This window comes from Sinohyriopsis cumingii, chromosome 9 (genome assembly GCF_028554795.1).
Source record: "Sinohyriopsis cumingii isolate HCF-2022 chromosome 9, ASM2855479v2, whole genome shotgun sequence".
Classification (NCBI taxonomy): domain Eukaryota; kingdom Metazoa; phylum Mollusca; class Bivalvia; order Unionida; family Unionidae; genus Sinohyriopsis; species Sinohyriopsis cumingii.
The window spans coordinates 98,681,206-98,707,600 of NC_142969.1; the positions used below are offsets into that span (position 1 = coordinate 98,681,206).

The window sequence follows — 26,395 nt, forward strand, 5'->3', positions numbered from 1 at the left end:
AACAGAGAGAGACATGATGAATAGACATGACATCACACGTAGTTCCGTAAAGTGAGACATGACATTACAAATGTAGTTTCCTATAGCATTACATTGCAGAGAGAGACAAGGAATTATGAATTTAATTCCCTATAGCATTACATCACAGACAGACATGACATCTATGTCATGGCTTGCATAACATTTTACAAAAACAGAAAGAAATAAAACCAACAAGTTTTGTAAGTTTAACAAATAATTTAATTATCAAAGATATAATAGGAACTTACAGTATTATGAACTGAATCCAAAATAATCTTAAAAAGTTCTATTCAGTTCCAAAAGAATTAAATCTTCTGAATGAATTTCAGATCCTTGAATTTAATGGTCTGCTAAGTCCTGGCATTGTCCAGAACTCCACTGAATAATTCACAATATCCCTTAAGAATGTTTTAGTCCAATGATCACTCTGTATATGTGATTTCAATGAATAATCCAAACAAATGTTTCCTCTCAAATAATAAATACATTTGCAGACTGAAGTTACAACATGAGAAATAAGACTCTAAAATTGGAATGAATTGCTCTCCTAATATACAAGTGTCTATCACAACTAAATGTCACAATAAACAATGTCACAACTCTATGGTCACAAACATATGTAACAGAAAGAAGCAAAACCAACATGTTTTGTAAAACTTAAATAATTATCCAAGTTATAAGAGAAAAAGTGAGAGGAACTTGCAGTATTATGAAGTGAATCCAAAATAATCCTGATAACGTTCTATGAAAGTCTAAAAGAATGAAATGTTCCATATAAATTTCAAAACTGGAAATGTACTTGTCCGTCAAGAATCATGATGTCATCAAAATGACTTTGTCCAGAAACCACATGCTTTCCATGTCCTACTTAAAAATATTCCAAATTAAATTTTTAAGGAGTGTCTGGAGCATATGGAATTGTTAGTAGTTTTAAGTCTGGCCTGTAATACATGGAATTGGAAATATTTTAAAGTAAAGCCTGGAACACATGGGAATTGGAAATATTTTTAAGATGGGCCTGAAACACATGGAATTTGGAATATTTTTAAATAGGGCCTGGAGCACATGGGATTTGGGTATATTTTTAAATAGGGCCTGGAGCACATGAAAATGGGAATATTTTTAAATACGGCCTGGAGCACATGAAATTGGGAATATTTTTAAATAGAACCTGGAGCACATGAAATTGGGAATATTTTTAAATAGGGCCTGAAGCACATGAAATTGGGAATATTTTTAAATAGGACCTGGAGCACATGAAATTGGGAATATTTTTAACCAATTCGGCCCCGATCCCGTCTGTAGGCGTGATGAGGCTGTACCCTACTTCAAAGCTCTGCAGCATCAAAGCCATTTAAGATACACCAACATGGTTGGTATTAAAAAAAAGCAGACAGATACAGCTCTAAAATGGTATCAAATAATCTGGAAGTTCTAGTTGCACTACGAAATACAGAGAGAAAAACCTCATTTTTTGGACCCGGTTTTTTTTCACCCAAAATTCACTCGAGATCGGAATGCGATTTTGTGTCCGGATTTTAGACCTTCTGGCCTCAGATCTAAGGCATACCGGTCTTAACTGCACACAGACAGGTGAACCTTTGCAAAAACTAGGATAAGGTGGGCATTGGGAATAAATTGCTGTTTCCATTCGAAAATGATGGGTCTATTAAGCAAAAAAAACAACAAAAAAAAAACAAGAACTCCAACTTTTACCCTTCTGCTCATGCACAAGCAAAATAACCAATGGAAAATGATGTTTCTAATACAACTAGGCATTATTCTCATGGATAATCGGTTGAAAACCGCTGTATTACGATGTATTCAGACATAGCACTCCAAATGTCTTTCCTACGCACATTTCAGGCAAAAACAACAAAAACCTCTGGGGCCGAATGAGTTAAATAGGGCCTGGAGCACATGAAATTGGGAATATTTTTAAATAGGACCTGGAGCACATGAAATTGGGAATATTTTTAAATAGGAACTGGAGCACATGAAATTGAGAATATTTTTAAATAGGGCCTGGAGCACATGGAATTGGGAATATGTTTAAATAGGGCCTGGCACACTTGAAATTGGAAATATTTTTAAATACGGCCTGGAGTACATGAAATTGGGAATAATCATTTAATGTTTTGCATAGATCCCTAGTTAACAAGTATTTCAAGACAAGTTCTAAACAAACATAATGTAATGGAATGACACAAATATTATGTCATGTTATGGTTACCTTCGATTAAAATTCTCCAAAGTAACGGAGTTTGGACTGACACAAATATTATGTCATGTTATGCTTAACCTTCGATTCAAATTCTCCAATGTAATGGCATTTGGACTGACACAAATATTATGTCATGTTATGCTTAACCTTCGATTCAAAGTCTACACTGTAATGGAGTTTGGACAGACACAAATATGAAGTCTTCTTCTGCTGTCCCTTCCATTAAAAGTCTACACTGTAATGGAGATTGGACAGACACAAATATGAAGTCTTCTTCTGCTGTCCCTTCCATTAAAAGTCTACACTGTAATGGAGATTGGACAGACACAAATATGAAGTCTTCTTCTGCTGTCCCTTCCATTAAAAGTCTACACTGTAATGGAGATTGGACAGACACAAATATGAAGTCTTCTTCTGCTGTCCCTTCCATTAAAAGTCTACACTGTAATGGAGATTGGACAGACACAAATATGTAGTCTTCTTCTGCTGTCCCTTCCATTAAAAGTCTACACTGTAATGGAGATTGGACAGACACAAATATGAAGTCTTCTTCTGCTGTCCCTTCCATTAAAAGTCTACACTGTAATGGAGATTGGACAGACACAAATATGAAGTCTTCTTCTGCTGTCCCTTCCATTAAAAGTCTACACTGTAATGGAGATTGGACAGACACAAATATGTAGTCTTCTTCTGCTGTCCCTTCCATTAAAAATCTACACTGTAATGGAGATTGGACAGACACAAATATGAAGTCTTCTTCTGCTGTCCCTTCCATTAAAAGTCTACACTGTAATGGAGATTGGACAGACACAAATATGTAGTCTTCTTCTGCTGTCCCTTCCATTAAAAGTCTACACTGTAATGGAGATTGGACAGACACAAATATGTAGTCTTCTTCTGCTGTCCCTTCCATTAAAAGTCTACACTGTAATGGAGATTGGACAGACACAAATATGTAGTCTTCTTCTGCTGTCCCTTCCATTAAAAATCTACACTGTAATGGAGATTGGACAGACACAAATATGAAGTCTTCTTCTGCTGTCCCTTCCATTAAAAGTCTACACTGTAATGGAGATTGGACAGACACAAATATGAAGTCTTCTTCTGCTGTCCCTTCCATTAAAAGTCTACACTGTAATGGAGATTGGACAGACACAAATATGTAGTCTTCTTCTGCTGTCCCTTCCATTAAAAGTCTACACTGTAATGGAGATTGGACAGACACAAATATGTAGTCTTCTTCTGCTGTCCCTTCCATTAAAAATCTACACTGTAATGGAGATTGGACAGACACAAATATGAAGTCTTCTTCTGCTGTCCCTTCCATTAAAAGTCTACACTGTAATGGAGATTGGACAGACACAAATATGAAGTCTTCTTCTGCTGTCCCTTCCATTAAAAGTCTACACTGTAATGGAGATTGGACAGACACAAGTATGAAGTCTTCTTCTGCTGTCCCTTCCATTAAAAGTCTACACTGTAATGGAGATTGGACAGACACAAATATGAAGTCTTCTTCTGCTGTCCCTTCCATTAAAAGTCTCCACTGTAATGGAGTTTGGACAGACACAAATATGAAGTCTTCTTCTGCTGTCCCTTCCATTAAAAGTCTACACTGTAATGGAGATTGGACAGACACAAATATGAAGTCTTCTTCTACTGTCCCTTCCATTAAAAGTCTACACTGTAATGGAGATTGGACAGACACAAATATGAAGTCTTCTTCTACTGTCCCTCAGATTCACCAACCTCTATACAGTTTACACATTTAAATGGTATACATAACTTGTAACGTTTTAAATGATAACTCTAGCCAACATAAAGTGCAATGCCTTATCTGATAGGTTAAAAAAAAATGTTAACGAGGAATGCCAAAAGTCAACAACACATAAATATGTATCAATGTCTATCAAATCTAATCAGACTCAATATGTATCAATGTCTATCATATGTAATCGGACTCAATATGTATCAATGTCTATCAAATCTAATCGGACTCGATATGTATCAATGTCTATCAAATGCAATCGGACTTGATATGTATCAATGTCTATCAAATGCAACTGGACTCAATATGTATCAATGTCTATCAAATGCAATCGGACTCGATATGTATCAATGTCTATCAAATGCAATCGGACTCGATATGTATCAATGTCTATCAAATGCAATCGGACTCGATATGCATCAATGTCTATCATATGTAATCGGACTCAATATGTATCAATGTCTATCAAATCTAATCGGACTCAATATGTATCAATGTCTATCAAATCTAATCGGACTCAATATGTATCAATGTCTATCAAATGTAATCAGACTCAATATGTATTAATCTCTATCATATGTAATCGGACAAAATATGTATCAATGTCTATCATATGTAATCGGACTCAATATGTATCAATGTCTATCATATGTAATCGGACTCAATATGTATCAATGTCTATCATATGTAATCGGACTCGATATGTATCAATGTCTATCATATGTAATCGGACTCAATATGTATCAATGTCTATCAAATCCAATCGGACGCAATATGTATCAATGTCTATCAAATCTAATCGGACTCAATATGTATCAATGTCTATCATATGTAATCAGACTCAATATGTATCAATGTCTATCATATGTAATCGGACTCAGTATGTAGCACTGTCTATCAAATCTATGATTTTAGTCAGATTCAATATGTAACACTTTTATAATGCACTTAAAAACTGAAATTCCTAGTTACCCTTTCAAGTCAAAAGTTGCACTCCATTGTTCATTTAACTAATATGTGTAAATAGCATGAGGCAATTAAAACGTGTACAATGGTACCTCGTCCTTGCATCTCAGGCTCTTTCATTATATCAACAAGTAACCTTTTGTAATCTTGACTAGAGAACAGTATTATCCACCATGAAATGGCACATTTTTCACTAGTGTCTATCATAAATGCCTTATTTCACTTTTTCACTTGGTATTAAAATTAACAGAGAATTTATTAAAAATTCATCTGCAAAACAAATCTCATCAGGTACAAAGCGGTTTTGAAAATAGAACTCTTCAAAACAAATCAAACCCAATTTCACAAACTAGGTCATTATCTTTTTTTTTTGTAATACAAATACTTGACATTAACTCATTAACCCCTGGTGCCGCATTTATGCGTCAGGAGGTAGTAGCCTACTGCCGAGTTCTGTAGCATCAAGGTCATGTAAGATACACTAAAGTGGGTGGTATTATAGAAAGGTAGACAGACATAGCTCTACAATGATACCAAATAATCTGGATGTCCTAGTTGCACTACAAAATACTGAGGGAAAAACCTAATTTGTTGGACCCGATTCTTTTCCACCCAAATTCGTCTGTGGTCGAAATCTGATTTTGTGTCCAATTTTATACTTTTTGGCCTCAGATCTAAGTCAGACAAGTCAGAACTACACACAGACAGGTGAACCTTTGCAAACAGTAGGATAAGATGGGCATTTGGAATAAAGAATGGTCTCGATACGAAAATGATTGGTCTGTTAAGCGAAAAAAAAAAAATCCAACTTTTACCCATCTGCTCATGCACAAATGAAATAGCCAATGAAAAACAATGTTTCTAACACAACTAGGTATTAGGTTAACAGGAAATCTCTTGCAAGTCGATGTATTTGGATATATTTAAAAATAGCCCCCAAAATGTGTTTCCTACTCACATCTCAGGCAAAAATGACAAAAACCTCCAGGGGTTAATGAGTTCAACACGATGGACAGCAGGTGTTATTTACATCCCTTTATTTTAAACTTGAAGCATCAGAGGTGACATTTGCTCTGATTTATGTTACACGAACACTTTCTCTCAAAGTGATAAAAAGAGCTGATCTGGTGGACTGGATCAAACATTTTACAAGATCATATGTCTGAAACTGGACGTCATAATACATGCTTTCATATACATGCTACATCAATTAAAGTCCTGTTTTTGGTTCTTGTGAATGAGACCTGGGCATATCATTTAAGATGAAATATCAACAAAATTGGAGCTGAATTTTCAAGAGTAAATTTTAACCATCATTCTGAATAAATCTGTCACTGGGACAGGAACACATTTTTGTCTCCCGAGGACCCCTCTCCCCCCACAAATATTCAAAAATGAGTAAATGAACTGCAAGGTCGATTCAAGAATACTTTTGCGTGTAGAAATTGCTTTTGTATGTAATTGGTATATAACTTAAATTTGTAAGTATTTGCTATAATTCTATGAGACAAAATCTGTAATCCCTCAACTTCAAACTCTTCCTTTGTGCATCGGCAAACCTTGTAAGATCATTAAATAAATGGAGGGGTTAGAGGCAAGAGGCACCAAAAGACCCGAGTTCCCATTGGAAGAAACACAGCTATATGGAGTACATTACCCCTTTTTCGCACACTGAACTGCGTCAACAGTTTTGGATATCTGGCCATGCTAAGATGTCCCTTTTCGTTTATCAGTTTTCAATAGAATGGTTCACTTACTTCACTACCTCCAATCTCCTAGACTGGTTCCTCAATAGTTTGGGGGATCAGATTCTGTCTGTGTGGTCTGGATACAATTTTTACATATACTGAAAACACAATATTCTTCCTACATGATAATTTGAACAACAATTTAGGTAAATAAAAAATAAAATATCAAAAATTTAATCTAGGAGAAATATATTTAAAAATTACAACTGAATATGCTGCTATGACATAAATTTAATATAAGAAAAATACAGTCATTTAGTTTGGTTTATATATTTTCAAACTTTGTATCAGGGAAATTCAAAATCAGGTTCAAAGTACAAAATGTTGATTGTATAAAGTAAGAACTGATGGTGTTGTGTTGTAATGGGGTTTAACGCCATTTTTCAGCACACGATAGTATTAATGGTGGAGGAAGAACCCGGGGAAAACCCCAGAAAGAACCACCGACCCACGAGAAGCTACTGGCAAGCTTTCCCACATACCCACATTGGCTGAATTCAGACTCAAACCCTCGCAGACAGAGGTGAGATGGCAGTGATCCGTAACGGAAAGCGCTTTAGACCACTCGGCCACTTGGGGGCCCATGGTAAGAACTGAACTTTAGCTCCTATTCTCCTACCATTAAATACATGTAGTATATGTACTGCACCTAATTTGGAGCTTTCACTTTCAATTTTAGTTTCATGGTCATAATTACTACACAAAGTCCCGGATGTTCCATAAATATTTAACCAACCTGAATAAAATATGGACATCTTTTTTACACCTACAAGTGTGACTCTCCAATTTTAAACTACGTTGTACATTACAAGTATGACTCCAATTTTAAACTATGTTGTACATTACAAGTGTGACTCCAATTTTAAACTACGTTGCACATTACAAGTGTGACTCCAATTTTAAACTACATTACTCCAATTTTAAACTATGTTGTACATTACAAGTGACTCCAATTTTAAACTACATTGTACATTACAAGTGGGAGTCCAATTTTAAACTATGTTGTACATTACAAGTGTGACTCCAATTTTAAACTACGTTGTACATTAGAAGTTTTACTCATAAACTTGAAACTTTACCTAGTATTTTGATAATCTGTGTTAAGAAAGAACTGAACTTTAGCTCCTATACTGGCATTTAAATATACTATTATATACAACATGTATTGTATTGGGGGGGGTACTTTCAATTTTAGTTTCATGCTCAAAATTACCATACAAGGTCCAAACATCCGTAACTATTTAACCAGCCTGAAAAAAAATCTGGGTCACCTTTAGTTACAAGTGTGACTCTTCAATTTTATACTTTATTGTGTACATTACAAGAATGTCTCTTCAATTTTACACTTTATTTTATACATTACAAAAATGACTTCAATTTTATACTTTACTGTGTACATAACAAGTGTGACACTTCAATTTTATACTTTATATTCTACATTACAAGTGTGACTCTTCAATTCTATACTTTATATTGTACATTACAAGTGTGTCTCCTCAATTTTATACTTTATTTTGTACATTACAAGTGTGACTCTTCAATTTTATACTTTATTTTGTACAAGACAAGTGTGACTCTTCAATTTTATACTTTATTTTGTACATTGCAAGAATGATTCTTCAATTTTAAACTCTATTTTGTACATTACAAGAATGCCTTTTCAATTTTAAACTTTATTTTGTACATTACAAGACTCTTCAATTTTATACTTTATTTTGTACCGTACAAGTGTGACACTTCAATATTACACTTTACTTTGTGTCTTACAAGTGTGACTCTTCAATTTTGTGTAATTTATTTTGTGCTGTACAAGTGTGACACTTCAATTCTACACTTTACTTTGTGCCTTATAAAGTGTGACTCTTCAGTTTTATACTTTATTTTGTATGTTACATGTGACTTTTCTCTTTTATAAATCAAGATATCTGACATGTCTACAATCTGACAGACACTGAAAATGTTCATGTCCTACAGCATAACTATGATCTGACAGACACTGAAAAAGTTAATGTCCTACAGCATAACTATGATCTGACAGATACTGAAAAAAGTTCATGTCCTACATCATAACTATGATCTTACAGACACTGAAAAAGGTTCATGTTCTACAGCATAACTATGATATGACAGACACTGAAAATTTTCATGTCCTACAGCATAACTATGATCTGACAGACACTGAAAAAGGTTCATGTTCTACAGCATAACTATGATCTGACAGACACTGAAAAAGTTCATGTCCTACAGCATAACTATGATCTGACAGACACTGAAAAAGTTCCGTGTCCTACATAATAACTATGATCTGACAGACACTGAAAAAGTTTGTGTCCTACAGCATAACTATGATCTGACAGACACTGAAAAAGTTCCGTGTCCTACATAATAACTATGATCTGACAGACACTGAAAAAGTTCTGTGTCCTACATAATAACTATGATCTGACAGACACTGAAAAATGTCCATGTCCTACATCATAACTATGATCTGACACTGAAAAATGTTCATGTCCTACAGCATAACTATGATCTGACAGACACTGAAAAGTTAATGTCCTACAGCATAACTATGATCTGACAGACACTGAAAAAGTTAATGTCCTACAGCATAACTGTGATCTGACAGACACTGAAAAAGTTCATGTCCTACAGCATAACTGAGATCTGACAGCCACTGAAAAGTTCATGTCCTACAGCATAACTATGATATGACAGACACTGAAAAAGTTCATGTCCTACAGCATAACTGTGATCTGACAGACACTGAAAAAATTTCATATCCTCTGACATGACTAAGATCTGAAATGCTCAGATAAAACTGTATCTCATTGTGACCCTTAGAATTCCCTGTTAACTTATTTATAGTATCCTATCAGATACAGCCATACAATCTGTGATGAGGAGAGTTACCATCTGCAGCAATAAGAAACCTTTAATCTGATTGGTCAATCAAAGGCCAAAAGAAGATTGACTTCACACTGGTGCTCCTCAGATCGACCGATATGAAAATCCTGACTTTATTCAGACTGACATGGCACTGTGGGAGAATTTGTTGATGCCTTATGTATGCATATATGTTCTATAGTTAATTCATCTAGTCTCTTTGTTAGACCATAGTCAAAGAGCTAGTGTACATAGCCAGGATGTTTGTTGCCAATCGCCCCTGACTCCCTATTGACATGAAAGAAATTCTGAATGTGGAAAAATGGGAAATAGAGTGACCAGCAAGTGTTAGATTCATCAAGTCAGATTCAGAAAGACCAGACGGTATCCGATAAAAACTAAGATATTCAAATTTAGGACAGATTTTCTATGCAAGCAAGCTGTTATTTTCAGACTAAATTCGTCTTGCAACTAGTACATGGATGATCCCAGCGATGGGAAGATCAGAGAAAGTTTAGAATGCACTCCAAGTGGCCTAAGTTGCCACTCTTGAAAGGGGAGAAGAAATTCTCATGGAATTTGAGGTTGGGATCTGTGAATGAAGACTTCTTGAGGTAACATATCTTCCCCTGAATATTTGTACATGTACTACTTTCATAAATAGGAATTTGTAACATTGATACACTGTTATGTATAGCAGATTGATACACTGTTACATTTAGTAGACTGTTGAACTGATATCTTAGTTTATGTGTCATTTACTACTATGTTGTATTGCAATACATAACTGAATATATAGATTTTTGTTAGAACTGTACTTGCTTATCAGTATATGAACATATAGTCATTGTTGGACTTATGCACAGGTATATATGGTATTTATATATTTGTATGTGTCTTTTATAACTTGTAGGGTGGAAATTGCATATGATTGCTATTGATGATGATAATATACTATATGGAGAAGTTAACAATTAGGAATGTGTATGCAGGTATTTGAATTCGTTAACCCTTTTCCTCATAGAGCATAGTTACAAAGTGCAGCGCACTATAAATAGAACACCTGTTTCCTATTTGACTCCATACGCATAGGCCTGCCTGTTAATTGTTAAGCAATGTAGTGTATGTTACGTTTAACAGCAATTTTAACCATTTTACCTTTCTGGTACACATCTATTATGTGTGGAAAAATTTAAGAGTAAAGTCTGATTGTTATAGCTGTGTAATTATTTTTCATGGAAGAATTTTTTATGTGCTTTAAAATACTGAAAGAACTTGTTCACCGTCATGTCAGTGAGGCCGCGTGACCAACTGTAGCTGCCATTTCTCATATTCGAAATTTACAAGTTTTTCATCTGCGTCTACATCATTAAGTCATCTGAATTTGATAATTTATAAAAACTAATTGCTGCCTACATCAATATCAGAGCCTTTACTTAAGTTATTGAATCTTTCATAGTTGTGATTCTAATCGTGAAAACTTTGTAAGTACTGAATGAAATCAGCAACTGCCTTTTTGGAGAGTGGAGATTACGACCCAGTTACTTTAAATAGCAGATAACGACCAGTGCATAAACAGTGACCACATGATCTGACGTAATTGTCATTCGCAGAAATGAATGTAGTATCTAATGGGGGTTTTCTCCGAAGGTGGCGCTACGAAAACCGGCATAAAATGGCTGAAGTTTACAGCAGGCGTCAAAAGGCGCTTCCATGCAAATGGAGTAGAGGCTTCCAGAGACGCTTGCATGAAGTAAAGGGTTAATAATACTATTATTGTAGTACAATTATTATATAACAGAGCATATATGGAATACTTATATGTGAGTGTGTGAGTTGACCTGTTAATTTATTGCCATTATTCTGATGAGTGGTGTGTGACAGAGTTGTGAATTTTCCTTAGAGCAGAGTAGGGAGACAGCCTATGTACATTCTAATTCTACACTCTACAGGAAGCTTTCTGGGTGGAAGTAGAGGTTAGACACCCAAAGTGCAAGAATGCGGAAAGGCGCAAAAGAGCGTGTAAAAACCACCATAGTGACGTCAGAGGTTTGGGGTGCAGATGCAGTGCCAGAAGAAGCATGTGACTGTCACATTAATCAGGGTACCAGAGAACAAAGATGACCAGAAGAGTAACAGATGAGTAACTGAGCCAAACATTGGAAAGGAAACTCTCTCTCTCTCAAGACCATTGAATTTATGTAATGACATTTGGCAACTTGTAATAGGTCATCGTTTTAGTTTGAAAGAATTGAATCTGAGAAATTGTCACGGGAATTACTGAATTCATTGGTCATATTTTATTCAACTGTTATACTTTCTACATCAACTTATTTATATACTTACTCCAAAAATGATAACATTCCAAACTGTATCATTTTTAAAAATTATTTGTTCCAAAAATGACTTTTTTTATTATAACAACTGTGCCCCAGTCATAAAAGATACCTCTAATTCCCTCCACCCACACCCTTCCACCTGTAAGAAATTCCAAGGTGCGACACAATGCTTTGTCACAATAAATCTTTCCAGTATTCATGTCCATGCAGTCATACAAGAGCCAAGAATTGGAGGGATACTGATTTGGCTCAGACTCAGAACCGTAAAACTGGGTCCCAACATGAAAAATAACCCAATTTTTTCTTTCTTACACAAACATCAAGACTTGGTCCCAACATGAAAAATAACCTACTCATTTTTTTTCTTACACAAACATCAAGACTTGGTCCCGTTACGTGTTTAGGCTCAAATAAACAGTAACACAGAAAGAGTGAGAACAAGAAGCTTTTTAAAATTTAACAAATAATTTATTTTCCTGGAAAATTCTGTAAAAATGAAAAAGGGTGAAGAAGTTACGGTTTCAAGAATCAAATCCAAAAATAATATAAGAATAATCCACAAATTAAATTGCAAAAGTCCTAGTAACAAATGTTCTAATAATTTCAAATTCAAATCCTGATGTAAAATCAAAGATGGATGATGATGACGTATGTTGTAGTCAGTACTGTGCTTATCTACAGTTCCTTGTAGAAATACAAATAATGACACTCCGGTATTGGAAATCCAAATTAAACTTGTAAACAATGTCTTTCCAAAATGTGTGTGAGCACTCTTCAAATACTTCTGAGAATAAAGAATTAATCCTTTTGAAATCCTAATAATTAACTCAGAATCTGGCAACAACAAAGAAAACAACTTGATACCAAGTGCAAAAGCCTGAAAACTGAGAAATCTCTCTCTACACATCTCTATTAAAACTAACAAATGTGTAGTTATGGAAAAACCAGAATTGTGAAATCAACTGGGGGGAAAGTCAGATGATCATGTTTATATCATGCACACAGAATATGGCATTTAATCAATAATTTTCTCTAAAATAAAAAAAATTAAAAAAATTAAAAATGTTGTTTACATCTTAAACCATGTAGGCCCATCATGGCCTTATAAACAACCAATCAATTTTAAAACAAAATAGAACTTTGTTTACAAATTTTGAATCAAGGTCAGAATTTAGATCAACACCTGGTGTTTATGAAAAGAATGGTTCAGGTCAACCAATTTTCTGAAAAAAATATCATCTCCATTGAATGAATTTACATTACAATAGCATGTAAGAAAAAGATGAATTTAAAACTGACAAACAAACAATTAAATTAAAATATATATATATATATATATATATATATATATATATATATATATATATATATATATATATATATATATATATTAAATCAAATATATGTAACAGTCCCTACATGAAAAATAACCTCACTTTTTTTCTTACACAAACACCAAGACCTGATCCCAACATAAAAAATAACATACTTGGTTTTTTTCTTCACAATAACATAAGACTTGGTCCCAACATGAAAAAAAATCTACTCATTTTTTTCTTACACAAACATCAAGACCTGATCCCAACATAAAAAATAACATACTTGTTTTTTTTCTTCACAATAACATAAGACTTGGTCCCAACATGAAAAAAAACCTACTCAGTTTTTTCTTACACAAACATCAAGACCTGATCCCAACATAAAAAATAACATACTTGGTTTTTTTCTTCACAATAACATAAGACTTGGTCCCAACATAAAAAATAACATACTTGTTTTTTAACACTAACTTTAAAACTTGTTCCCAGCATAAAATATAATCTACTTGTTTCTTTTTTACACTAACCTTAAGACTTGGTCCCAACATGAAAAATAACCAATAAATACTTGTTTTTTTTCTATTAAAATTAACTGTTGGTCTCAACAACAAAAATTACCTACTTCAGTCTTACCAGTTAATTTCTCAAGCCATTGGGCAGCAAACTTTTAACTTACCATAATGTTTTCTCATAATAACCCTAGAATGACTGTATATTGTGTTAAAAATAAGAAAAGCAATGTCTTCTTAATCTCATGGATTCCCTCATAAAAGAATATATCATAGAATTAGCAAGTTCTTCCGACATCTCCATCCCATAATCAATATCTTGATCACCGTCAGAACAGCAACTGTCTGACTCATCCCAACTTAATTCTAGATTTCTTGACTTAGAGGTTCCAGCCTGTAAGAAACGCACTTTACCCAGCATATTTGATGTACCATAAGTTGACTTAGAGGTCCCAGCCTATAAGAAACACACTTTAACCAGCATATTTGATGTACCATAAGTTGACTTAGAGGTCCCAGCCTATAAGAAACACACTTTAACCAGCATATTTGATGTACCATAAGTTGACTTAGAGGTCCCAGCCTATAAGAAACACACTTTAACCAGCATATTTGATGTACCATAAGTTGACTTAGAGGTCCCAACCTATAAGAAACGCACTTTACCCAGCATATTTGATGTACCATTAGTTGACTTAAAGGTCCCAGCCTATAAGAAACTCACTTTACCCAGCATGTTTGATGTACCATTAGTTGACTTAGAGGTCCCAGCCTATAAGAAATGCACTTTACCCAGCATGTTTGATGTACCATAAGTTGACTTAGAGGTCCCAGCCTGTAAGAAACACACTTTACCCAGCCTATTTGACGTACCATAAGTTGACTTAAAAGTCCCAGCCTATAAGAAACACACTTTACCCAGCATATTTGACATACCACAAGTTGACTTAGAGGTCCCAGCCTATAAGAAACACACTTTACCCAGCATATCTGATGTACCATAAGCTGACTTAGAGGTCCCAACCTATAAGAAATACACTTTACCCAGCATGTTTGATGTACCATAAGTTGCAAATCCTACTAGTTTCACTTGCATAATGGTCTCCAGTCCAGTGTTCTTGAAGATCTGTTTGACATGTTGATACATGTTTTGGCGGCAGGTGCAATTAGATGAAAGTGTCCTCAATTTGACCTTGGTTGTGTGTTCTAATATAAAAACGTGTTCTCCATTTTACCTAGGTTGTGTATTCTAACATGGAAAAGTGTCCTCAATTTTACCCTGACTGCATATTCTAACATAGAAAAGTGTCCTCAATTTCATCCTAAGCTGTATATTCAAATAGACATGTTCTTAATGTCATGACCAGTGAAGTCAGTGGTACAATCAATTGTCAAACTACAAAATATGGATTTTCCAACATGACTAAATTTTGTCTGAAAGTATTGGATATGGCAGTTACAAAATGTGGCTTCTGCTTTGTCATTCAGGTAGTCTCAACTGACATCCAGACCTTTTGCTTTATCATTCAGATAGTCTGAACTGACCTCCAGGCCTTTTGCTTTGTCATTCAGGTAGTCTGAACTGACCTCTAGGCCTTTTACTTTGTCATTCAGGTAGTCTGAACTAACCTTTAGGCCTTTTGCTTTGTCATTCAGGTAGTCTGAACTAACCTCCAGGCCTTTTGCTTTGTCATTCAGGTAGTCTGAACTAACCTTTAGGCCTTTTGCTTTGTCATTCAGGTAGTCTGAACTAACCTCCAGGCCTTTTGCTTTGTCATTCAGGTAGTCTGAACTAACCTCCAGGCCTTTTGCTTTGTCATTCAGGTAGTCTGAACTAACCTCCAGACCTTTTGCTTTGTCATTCAGGTAGTCTGAACTGACCTCAAGGCCTTTTGCTTTGTCATTCAGGTAGTCTGAACTGAGCTCTAGGCCTTTTACTTTGTCATTCAGGTAGTCTGAACTAACCTTTAGGCCTTTTGCTTTGTCATTCAGGTAGTCTGAACTAACCTCCAGGCCTTTTGCTTTGTCATTCAGGTAGTCTGAACTAACCTTTAGGCCTTTTGCTTTGTCATTCAGGTAGTCTGAACTAACCTCCAGGCCTTTTGCTTTGTCATTCAGGTAGTCTGAACTAACCTCCAGGCCTTTTGCTTTGTCATTCAGGTAGTCTGAACTAACCTCCAGGCCTTTTGCTTTGTCATTCAGGTAGTCTGAACTAACCTCCAGGCCTTTTGCTTTGTCATTCAGGTAGTCTGAACTAACCTCCAGGCCTTTTGCTTTGTCATTCACGTAGTAGACTTCTATTTATAACCATGAGACCAATTGGTCTCACACAGAGACAGACTGAAAAACCTTGGTCATAAGGTAATGTGTGAAACACACAAGTGGTTTGAGTAATACTTAACAACACCTTAGCAATACACAAAAGTATGATGGGGGCAGATTGTAATTTGCACCAACACAAGCAATTTGTCAGTGGAATTACTCTATATCTGGACATTTCTTGTGAAGATATTCATAATAAAACTTAGCTATTATTTAAATAAATGAATATTAAGGTATTCCAAGAGACACCTAAGGGTTATGTTTATCGCAGACAGTTCATATATTTTGTTGATGTTAAAATGCTGAAACATGACCTTTGTCCTACTGTTAAAAGACCAGCGGCTTAGATTCAATGCATCTAAAGTCCAACTTGAGAACTTTCTCCTTCGGGTGAATTGTAGCTTCACAAGTTGTTTGCAGCCCAAAAGACCAGGCACAGGAAAAATTAAGTTCGGATTTTTCTGTTGGCTGAGCAAGTTTGTTTTGTCGCTACCACTTACAGTCTGATACAGAGAGTACATATATATATATATTCTCCATTCTTTCACAAATTACAAAGTAAATCAAAGGAAATCTGGACCAGAAAATTAACGATATCCTGTTTAAATGTGAAGCTTAATAATCATAATGAATACACTGACTAGTATTTGTTCGTTAGTGTAACATTTAATTGACAATACACTGACTAATATTATTCGCTCATTAGCGTTATAACATTTTCCACTAGAATCTGATTCAAGTACAAAGGTGCTGTTTTATTATAAAATGAAAAGAACACATATTATGTTCAAAAACCAAATTGTTTTCCTTTCATCACCATCATCAATCACTTAACCCAAGGGGTCATTGGGGCACAACAGTTGACTTTACAATGTTTTCCTTTCAGTCCCCTATATGCTGACCACTCCAGTGGCCTAGTGGTTAGAGCATCCACCTCGGATGCGGAAGGTCGCAGGTTCAAACCCCACAGAGTCATATCAAAGACGTATATAAATGGTACTGGCAGCTGCCTGGTCGGCCTAGTGTCAGGATGTGATGGTGAGACATCACGCTACATGTCTGCACCATGATGCACCAGTGCTAGACATCGCTATAAACTGCCTCATGCAGACACTGCAGTGATATGAGTGAAAAATTGTTAAATCTAAGTTAAAAATACAAATCACACATACACACACACAGAGCCCCTTACACAGTGTTTCCCTTAACCCTCATTTACGCTTCAAAGACCTCCAAATTTTTAATTTGACCCCCAGTTTTGATACCAAAGTTTGCCTATATACACGTATAATTTTTGTCGATGAAGAATCTAATGCTTTAGAAGTCGATATAAGTTTACAGATCTGCTGGTCTGATATCCTGGTTTTGTCACGTGTAAGGTGCAATATATAACAAGAAACCGATGCAGCAATGATTTATAATGATTACACACTTATATAAACTAAGCTTTATGAATTCTTCTATAATTATAGCCGACAGTATCTCCCTCTAGTTTATCTGCAAGTGTAATATTTCAGTCATAAATACTTTATATTCCTCACTTCTCTTCAATTTTACATTATTACCCACCAATAAGGTTTGGTAAGGGAATAAGCAATACATTTTTCATTATTAGCAGTTCTTCCTTATTTGTCCCAGGTTGAAATTAGATAATTAGATTTGTATATTTCTCCATCATCTCTATGTATGTGTGTGATGATTAAATTAGATAATTAGATTTTTGTGTTTCTCCATCATCTTGACTATGTAAGCATGTGAGTTCCAATTAATAATTCTGTGTGCCTGGACAAAGTCCAAGTTAAAACCTAATAATAGCTACAGTAGATGCTGCTATTGTTATTTCTCACTCCAATGCTTGTTGAATTAAGCCATACAAGTGTACTGAGACAAATAAGTACTGTGTTATAGACATAAAAGCATACTGTCTTACAGACATAAAAGTGTACTGTGTTATAGACATACAAGTACTGTGTTATAGACATACAAGTACATGTACTGTGCTATACACATAGAAGTGCACTGTCTTACAGACATAAAAGTGTACTGTCTTATAAACATAAAAGTGTACGGTCTTACAGACATAAAAGTGTACTGTTTTATAGACATACAGGTACTGTTAGAGACATAAAAGTGTACTGTCTCATAGACATAGTGTAATGTCTTATAGACGTAAAAGTGTACTGTCTTATGGACATAAAAATGTACTGTCTTATAGACATACAAGTGTACTGTCTTATAGACATACAAGTGTACTGTCTTGTATACATAAAAATGTACTGTCTTATATACATATAAAAGTGTACTGTCTTATAGACATACAAGTGAACTGTCTTATAGGCATAAAAGTGCAGTCTTATAGACATACAAGTACTGTGTTAGAGACATACAAGTGTACTGTCTTATAGACATACAAGTACCGTGTATTAGACATATAAGTGCACTGTCTTATAGACATATAAAAGTGTATTGTCTTATAGACATACAAGTGCACTGTCTAACAGACATAAAAGAGCAGTCTTATAGACATAAAAGTGTGCTGTCCTATAGATATATAAGTACTGTAGAGACATACAAGTGTACTGTCTTATAGACATATACAAGTATACAATCTTAAGGACATAAATGTACTGTGTTACAGACATATAGGTACTGTGTTCTAGACACAAAAGTGTACTGTGTTATAGACATAAACAGGTACTGTTACAGACATAAAAGTGTACTGTCTTATAGACATACAAGTGTACTGTGTTATAAACATTCAAGTGCACTGTTATAGACATAAAAGTGTACTGTCTCACAGACATAAAAGTGACTGTGCTATAGACATACAAGTGTACTGTTATTGAAACAGTGACCTTGTATCGAGGTACTTTATATGGAATAAAAGCCTTAACACAATTTAATGGAATCCATTAAATGATCTGTGTTGTATGAGGCACCATACTGAGGGGTTTTGCAGAGTGGGATAAGTGTACATGGGTAGCACTGAAAAACCCATACTGTGGGGCTCTACAGAGAGAGACAAGTTTATATGGACAGCACTGAGAAAAAAAAACATACTGAAGGACTCTGAAAGGAGGTATAAATAATGTACAGTATGGGCAGCACATAAGAACAATTTATTCAACATACCTGGACATGTTAAAAATTTAGGTTGGGCAAGTAGAGCACTGATGGGTTTGTGTATACCCCAGTGTCAATCTCTTGTCAAGCACTGATAGTTTTGTGTTTACCCCCATGTCCAACTCTTGTCAAGCATTAATGGTTTAGTGTATACCTCAATGTCAAATTTTTGTCAAGCACTTATGGTTCAGTGTATACCTCAATGTCAAATTTTTGTCAAGCATTGATGGGTTTGTGTATACCCCAATATCAAACTATTGTCAAGCACTAATGGGTTTGTGTGTACACCCAATGTCAAAGTCTTTTCAAGCACCCCAATGTCAACTTTGTCAAGCAGTGATGGGTCTGTGCATACACCAATGTCAAATACTTCTCAAGCACTGATGGGTTTGTGTTTACACCCAATATCAAACTCTTGTCAAGCACTGATGGGTTTGTGTTTACACCCAATATCAAACTCTTGTCACGCACTGATGGGTTTACGTTTACACCCAATATCAAACTCTTGTCAAGCACTGATGGGTTTGTGTTTACACCCAATATCAAACTCTTGTCAAGCACTGATGGGTTTGCTTTTACACCCAATATCAAACTCTTGTCAAGCACTGATGGGTTTGTGTTTACACCCAATATCAAACTCTTGTCAAGCACTGATGGGTTTGTGTTTACACCCAATATCAAACTCTTGTCAAGCACTGATGGGTTTGTGTTTACACCCAATATCAAACTCTTGTCAAGCACTGATGGGTTTGTGTTTACACCCAATATCAAACTCTTGTCAAGCACTGATGGGTTTGTGTTTACATCCAATATCAAACTCTTGTCAAGCACTGATGGGTTTGTGTTTACACCCAATATCAAACTATTGTCAAGCACTGATGGGTATGTGTGTACACCCAATATCAAACTCTTGTCAAGCACTTATAGTTCAGTGTATACCTCAATGTCAAATTCTTGTCAAGCACTGATGGGTTTGTGTATACCGCAATGTCAATCTCTTGTTAAGTAATTATGGGTCTGTGTATATCCCAATATCAAATTCTTGTCAAGCACTCATATGTTTGTGTATATCCCAATGTTAAAATGTATGGTCTCAAACAAAGTAACAGAAAGAAGCAAAGCCAACAAGTATTGTATAATCAGCAAATAATTTATTTCACAATAATACATAAAAACGTAAGTATTGTGAATTTAATCCCAAATAATCCTGAAAGTTCTATCACAAGTCCAAAAGTATAGTCTTTTGAATGAATTACAATTCTGTATCTGCTGATATACCAACAGTCTTGAATATGCTGATGTACCAATAGTCTTAATGTATCACAATGATACAATTCAGAATGTCTTTGAATGAGTCCTAACAAATCCCAAAGTAGTGTTGTTGTTGTTGTTGTTGTTGTAGTGTTTAACGCCATTTTTCAGCACACAATAGGCTATACATGGCGGCCAGTATTAATGGTGGAGGAAGAACCCTGAAAAACCCAGGGAAGAACCACCGACCCACGAGAAGCTACTGGCAGGCTTTCCCACGTACCCACGTTAGCCGAGCCTTGGACTCGAACCCACGCAGACAGAGGTGAGATGGCAGTGATCCGTAACGGAAAGCGCTTTAGACCACTCGGCCACTCGGGGCCCCCCCCCAAAGTAGTGATAATCCAGTCTATAAGCACTTTAGTAACTCCAATGAACTAAATAATTCCTCAAGAATTGTATGTGAACAGAAGTAAAATTTCTGATCAGAGATTCCGACAGACTGAATTTAAGATAGGAATTAAGAATTTGTTGACAAAACCTCTTTATATCCATCCCGCATTTGACCTATATCACAATAGCATTTTCTGAAGAAACAAAAATGAACTGTCTTCAAGGAAAATTACAGCAAACTGTAAATAAGTTCATTTCTGGACCCTTCTATGGTCATAATCCAGGCGAGATCTTGAACTCCAATTCAAGTAAACAACTTATTTATAACTTACAAACACTATAAAAACATGAGTAATCAGGTAGGCTTCTACCCTCAATTACAGACAAAGGTCAAGCACACAATAAAAATTAATGATGGGTTTGTGTATGCACTGATGTTAGCACTTGTCAAGCACTGATGGGTCTGTGTACAGTTGTTCCCCTCTTGAACAGCACCCCCAAACAGCTGCCAATGGCAATTATATGGTTAGACTCCCCTGATACCAACACATTGTGCTGAATGATAATCCTCCATTATAACTTCTAACATGGACGGCTGCCACCATATATGGTCCAAAACTGTCAATTTTACAAAACCTCATGAGTGGCCACACAGATAAGTCTTGAGAATATTTCTGGATTTCAACATACCAATAAAGTATCTAACTGTAATCCACACTAAGTATCTAACTGTAATCTACACTAAGTATCTAACTGTAATCCACACTAAGTAATCTGTGTATTCCATATATGTCAGGTTTTGTTACTTTGATAATTACACTACGGAATGTTACTACCTTCTTGGACACCCCCTACAAATCAAACTTCAGATTGGTTGCCATTTTTGTACCAAAATTCATGGAAAGTCTTTGTACAAAGAATGGTATTATTCAAATTAGGATTATAACCAAGTAAAGCAGACCAGTACTACAGCTGGAGGTTCATACAATTCATTTCCAAACTAAAGCTAAGGTTTAGATAAAAATAAAAAAGTGCTGGTATAATCTCATCTAAAGATACAATGTTATCTCATCTAAAGATAGAATTTTATCCCATCTAAAGATAGAATGTTATCCCATCTAAAGATATAATGTTATCTCATCTAAAGATACAATGTTATCTCCTCTAATGATAGAATGTTATCCCATCTAAAGATAGAATGTTATCCATCTAAAGATAGAATGTTATCCCATCTAAAGATATAATGTTATCTCATCTAAAGATACAATGTTATCTCCTCTAATGATAGAATGTTATCCCATCTAAAGACAGAATGTTATCTCATCAAAAGATAGAATGTTATCCCATCTAAAGATAGAATGTTATCTCATCTAAGGATAGAATGTTATCTCATCAAAAGATAGAATGTTATCCCATCTAAAGATAGAATGTTATCTCATCTAATGATATAATGTTATCCCATCTAAAGATAGAATGTTATTTCATCTAAGGATAGAATGTTATCATTTTACCAAAAGTAAACTCACATGGAATGGCACACAACTAACATTTTGTGCAAAATTCTATGATAATCTGGCAGTTTAACAGCTAAACTAATGCACAGTATAACTGTGATTAAGACATAACTAAGATTTGTTATACAGATTTGTGCTACAGCTATACATTGGCAGTACACTACAACTGTGTTATAGTAGATTTCATTATAAAAGTATTTTTACTTTGGTTCATAAGTATCTGGACAGGGTTATACAGTCATAATAAAGATAATTATGCCCTGCCTCACATAAAAAAAAAAAATAATAATAATAATAAAGACTATATTTAATAAGGGTAACTCAATCAGTTACAAAACAGAACTATAGTCTCATAATATCATAATACAAACCCGTTTGTTTGTTACTTTCTACCGATTTAAATAATGGAAACCTTTAATGTGATAAAAAATGCAAGGAACTTAGTCAGTTCATTCACTGATTTATAGTTTCTAACCTGACTCTGTGTAGAGTGGTCCTAACACCGTCATTTCATGCTTAACGGAAGTTTTCAGTGTAATAGACGGACATGCTCGGATCCATTTCCAGTTTCTAGAAAAGTCCATTTTCAGCAAAGGGGTGTATCATGACTACAGATGTACATACATAAGTCATCTGCTTCCAATATTTACAATGTCGAATCAAGCAAAGGAAAATAATGACAACTACAAATTTGCTTTTCATGTGGATTTAACAAGAGGTTTAATTTATATGTTCATATATGCAGAGTGATATAATTCCAAATTCTCAATGTTATGTAATTTACACAATTATTCAGCAGTTACCGAACAGGATGAACTACATCATTATATTGTCTGATGGAAATAAACTAGCCTATAGTGTACGCAATATGGCGCCGTGTTAGTATGGAAAGTCCGTTAAGCATGAAATGGTGCAGGGGATGCCAGCATTAGAGCCATTCTGGTCACAGTCGGGTTAGAAATTATAAATCAATGATTCAATTGACTTAGTTCTGTGCACTTTTTATTACATTATACATTCTCATTTTTTAAATCGGTAGGGGGGTACAAACAAACGGGGATGTAGAGTCAGACTATAATCTGTCATTAGGCACTCAAAGCTGCATGTACAGATATATAACGAGAGCAATCAAACACTACACATCTCACACATTCATGTTCATATAAAACTAGTAACGTATTATAATATAATATACCCAGACTAGTTAAGTATACATGTAAATTGCAAACACTATGAGCTGAAGTTACTATCAGTGTTCACCAGTTGAAACTAAACTCTTGCATAACACATAGGCCATGTGAAATTAATTAAGATTTAAATTTCATCCATTTAATACAACCATCGTGAAAATCTGATATGCTAGAAGATTCTTCAACTCTGGTGGGATATTATTCCATATATAGACTCCAGCGTGTTGAAAACTGTTTTTAAATAATTCTTTCTGTGGTTTTGGAACTAGGAAGATTTTGGCTGTCATTGATCTAAGGTTTGGGAACAGCTGGTTTCTCTGCATTTAAAATTATTTCTGATGTACACTTTGGCAGACTTGAGAAATTTCATACATTATTTTGGCTTTCCATAGGAGAAGTCGATCTTTATAGCATTCATTGTCTCTATAGCATTTCCAGTTTGTCTGTCATTTATTGTTGTACAGGCATTTTTTAAAGTATTTCTCAATATTAAAATTAGAACCATTTCCCAAAAATAGACAGTATGAGGCTGAATGTAGCTCTTATACAAAATGATATGGTACTATTTTGGAATAACTACTTTATTTTTCCTAATAGTCAAATATAGGAATTTGTTTTCTTTGTAACAAGACTTATTTCAATCTGTAGAGGTAGATTATTTATGAAAAGAACAAACAAAAGTGGCCCAAGTATAGATCCTTGTGGCACACCACATTTATTCTTTTTAGATACATAATCATGTAAAGTCACTGTTTGAAATCTGTCATTCAAGAACAAGGAAAACCATTCATGAGCTGTGTCACTACATTAGTAGATTTGTAATTTTCATAGAAAAAGTACATGTTCAACAAGATCAATAACTTCTCAATAACAATAGTACTTCCAACTAAATTCCTTCATCTCATGCCAGCAGCCATGTTTCAACCATTGATATTAGTGTCATTGCACAAGAATTGCTTTGCACTAAAAATCAGCTGTTATTTAATCATACTGAAAATCATTCTGTCCTACCTAATTTGACAGCAAGCTGTTATACAGTCATAAAGAAAATCGTTCTGTCCTACCTGAACTGACAGCAAGCTGTTATACAGTCATAATGAAAATCATTCTGTCCTACCTGAACTGACAACAAGCTGTTGCTGTGGTACAGGTTTATCTGTCTGGATCACAGGATCTACATTGGAAACATCCTCATCCTTGTTACACATGCTGCCATAGCAACAGCAGAATGAAAGATTGTAATTCATTGGCTGTGAAGTCTCATATCGGCATTTTTGTTGCAGACATTCTGTATCAGTGGGAATGAAACACCCTGAAATTGGGAGAGAAATAAAACTAAGTCTATATCTATAACACTTCCTTCAAATTCACTAATCAGTCATCAAGCTCATTTTGACCTGAAAACCTTCCCAATATGATTTTCTTAACTTCAACAGCACGTAACTAATATATATGCATACAAACATATGTTATGCACAAAACCTTTCACATGTCCCAAAAAGTACAGCAATGGTGCCAACAAAAGTAACTTGAAACAATCTAGGACTAAACAAGACAACCTGAAACAATCAATGGACCAACAAAGGCAACTTGAAACAATTTGGGACCAACAAACCCAACTTTAAACAGTCTAGGGACTAACAAAGGCAACTTTGAAGGTTCTAAAAAAGACTTTCTTTCACTCCGAGAACTATAAACAGGGCATTAATTAGCTGTAGCCTGCTAGTCAATGGCTAATAAATTTCTTGAGAGATTAGTAGTTTTCATATTTTCAGTAGTCCAATGGCAAGTTAAGATTCATTTGTTGCCAATCAGCTAATGAAGAAGAAGGACAAGTGAATTTTAAGCAGGACTATTCAATTTCACAAGACACTAGTCCTTTGGGCACAAAGAAATTAATATTAAATTCTAGGTCTGTATAGCTGCTTCCCCGGTGTCTTTTTTTTCCATTCCTTGGCATATGCTTCTTGTCCTAAAAAATTATGCTTGATTACAGAGCTTGAATTTGTGCATCTGATTAAAAACAAGAGGTCCCTGTGAACCTGATATGACTCATCTGGCTTAATGAACTTGATTCAAGAGCGTCAGCATGTGGGTATAATTAAAAATATGCCCTCCCCCAAAAACATCAAGGATTCCTTGCAAAGTTGTTGCAATAATGCTACACAAGCTCTGCTGCTCCCTAAACCAAGCCTCGGTCTGAACACTTTTGCAGGAAAAAGCAAGTCACTCTGACCTCATTTTGCTAGCAGTGAGGAGATCTATTTAAGATGAATGTATCCAAAAGGTTTCAAGACTATACATGAAAACTTATTCAATGTGACCTAATTTTGCAAGCAGTGAAAGATACTACAAGATGAATGCATCCACCAAGAGTCATGATAGCAGATGACGAGTCACTAACACCTAATTTTGCTATTAGTAATAAGTACATTCAAGATGAATTCATTCATAAAGTTTCAGCACTGTTCACGAAATGTGAGTCACTGTAACTTAATTATGATAGCATTAAGTGCTGCAAAATGACTGCATCCATCACATTTTATGACTGTACAAGAAAAATGAATCAGTGTGACCAAATTTTGCTAGCAGAGAGAAGTACATGCAAAAGGTTCTAAGAACTGCAGCTACTGTGAATTCATTTATTGGCTTTGAGAACAATTTGTATGATTCTTGATATAGAATAATATTTTCACCCAAGTTTAAATTCATGAATTGGAAAAGGAATCCTTTTATTTACTATAGCTGGATTGGTAATACAATTAAATGGTACAGATAGATATTACTGTGGTAGGATATGAACAAGAATTAAATGGTACAGACCA

At 35.0% G+C, this 26,395-nt stretch overlaps 1 protein-coding gene across 1 annotated transcript in view; it reads right to left on the bottom strand.

The window, feature by feature from the left end:
- Positions 1 to 26,395, bottom strand: part of LOC149792312 (uncharacterized) — a 162,779-nt gene that overhangs the window by 95,174 nt on the left and 41,210 nt on the right. Inside the window, exon 3 of the mRNA XM_089970887.1 lies at positions 24,688 to 24,882. Within this exon, the coding sequence (XP_089827013.1) occupies positions 24,688 to 24,882 (195 nt within the window). The remainder of the gene's footprint in view (positions 1 to 24,687; positions 24,883 to 26,395) is intronic.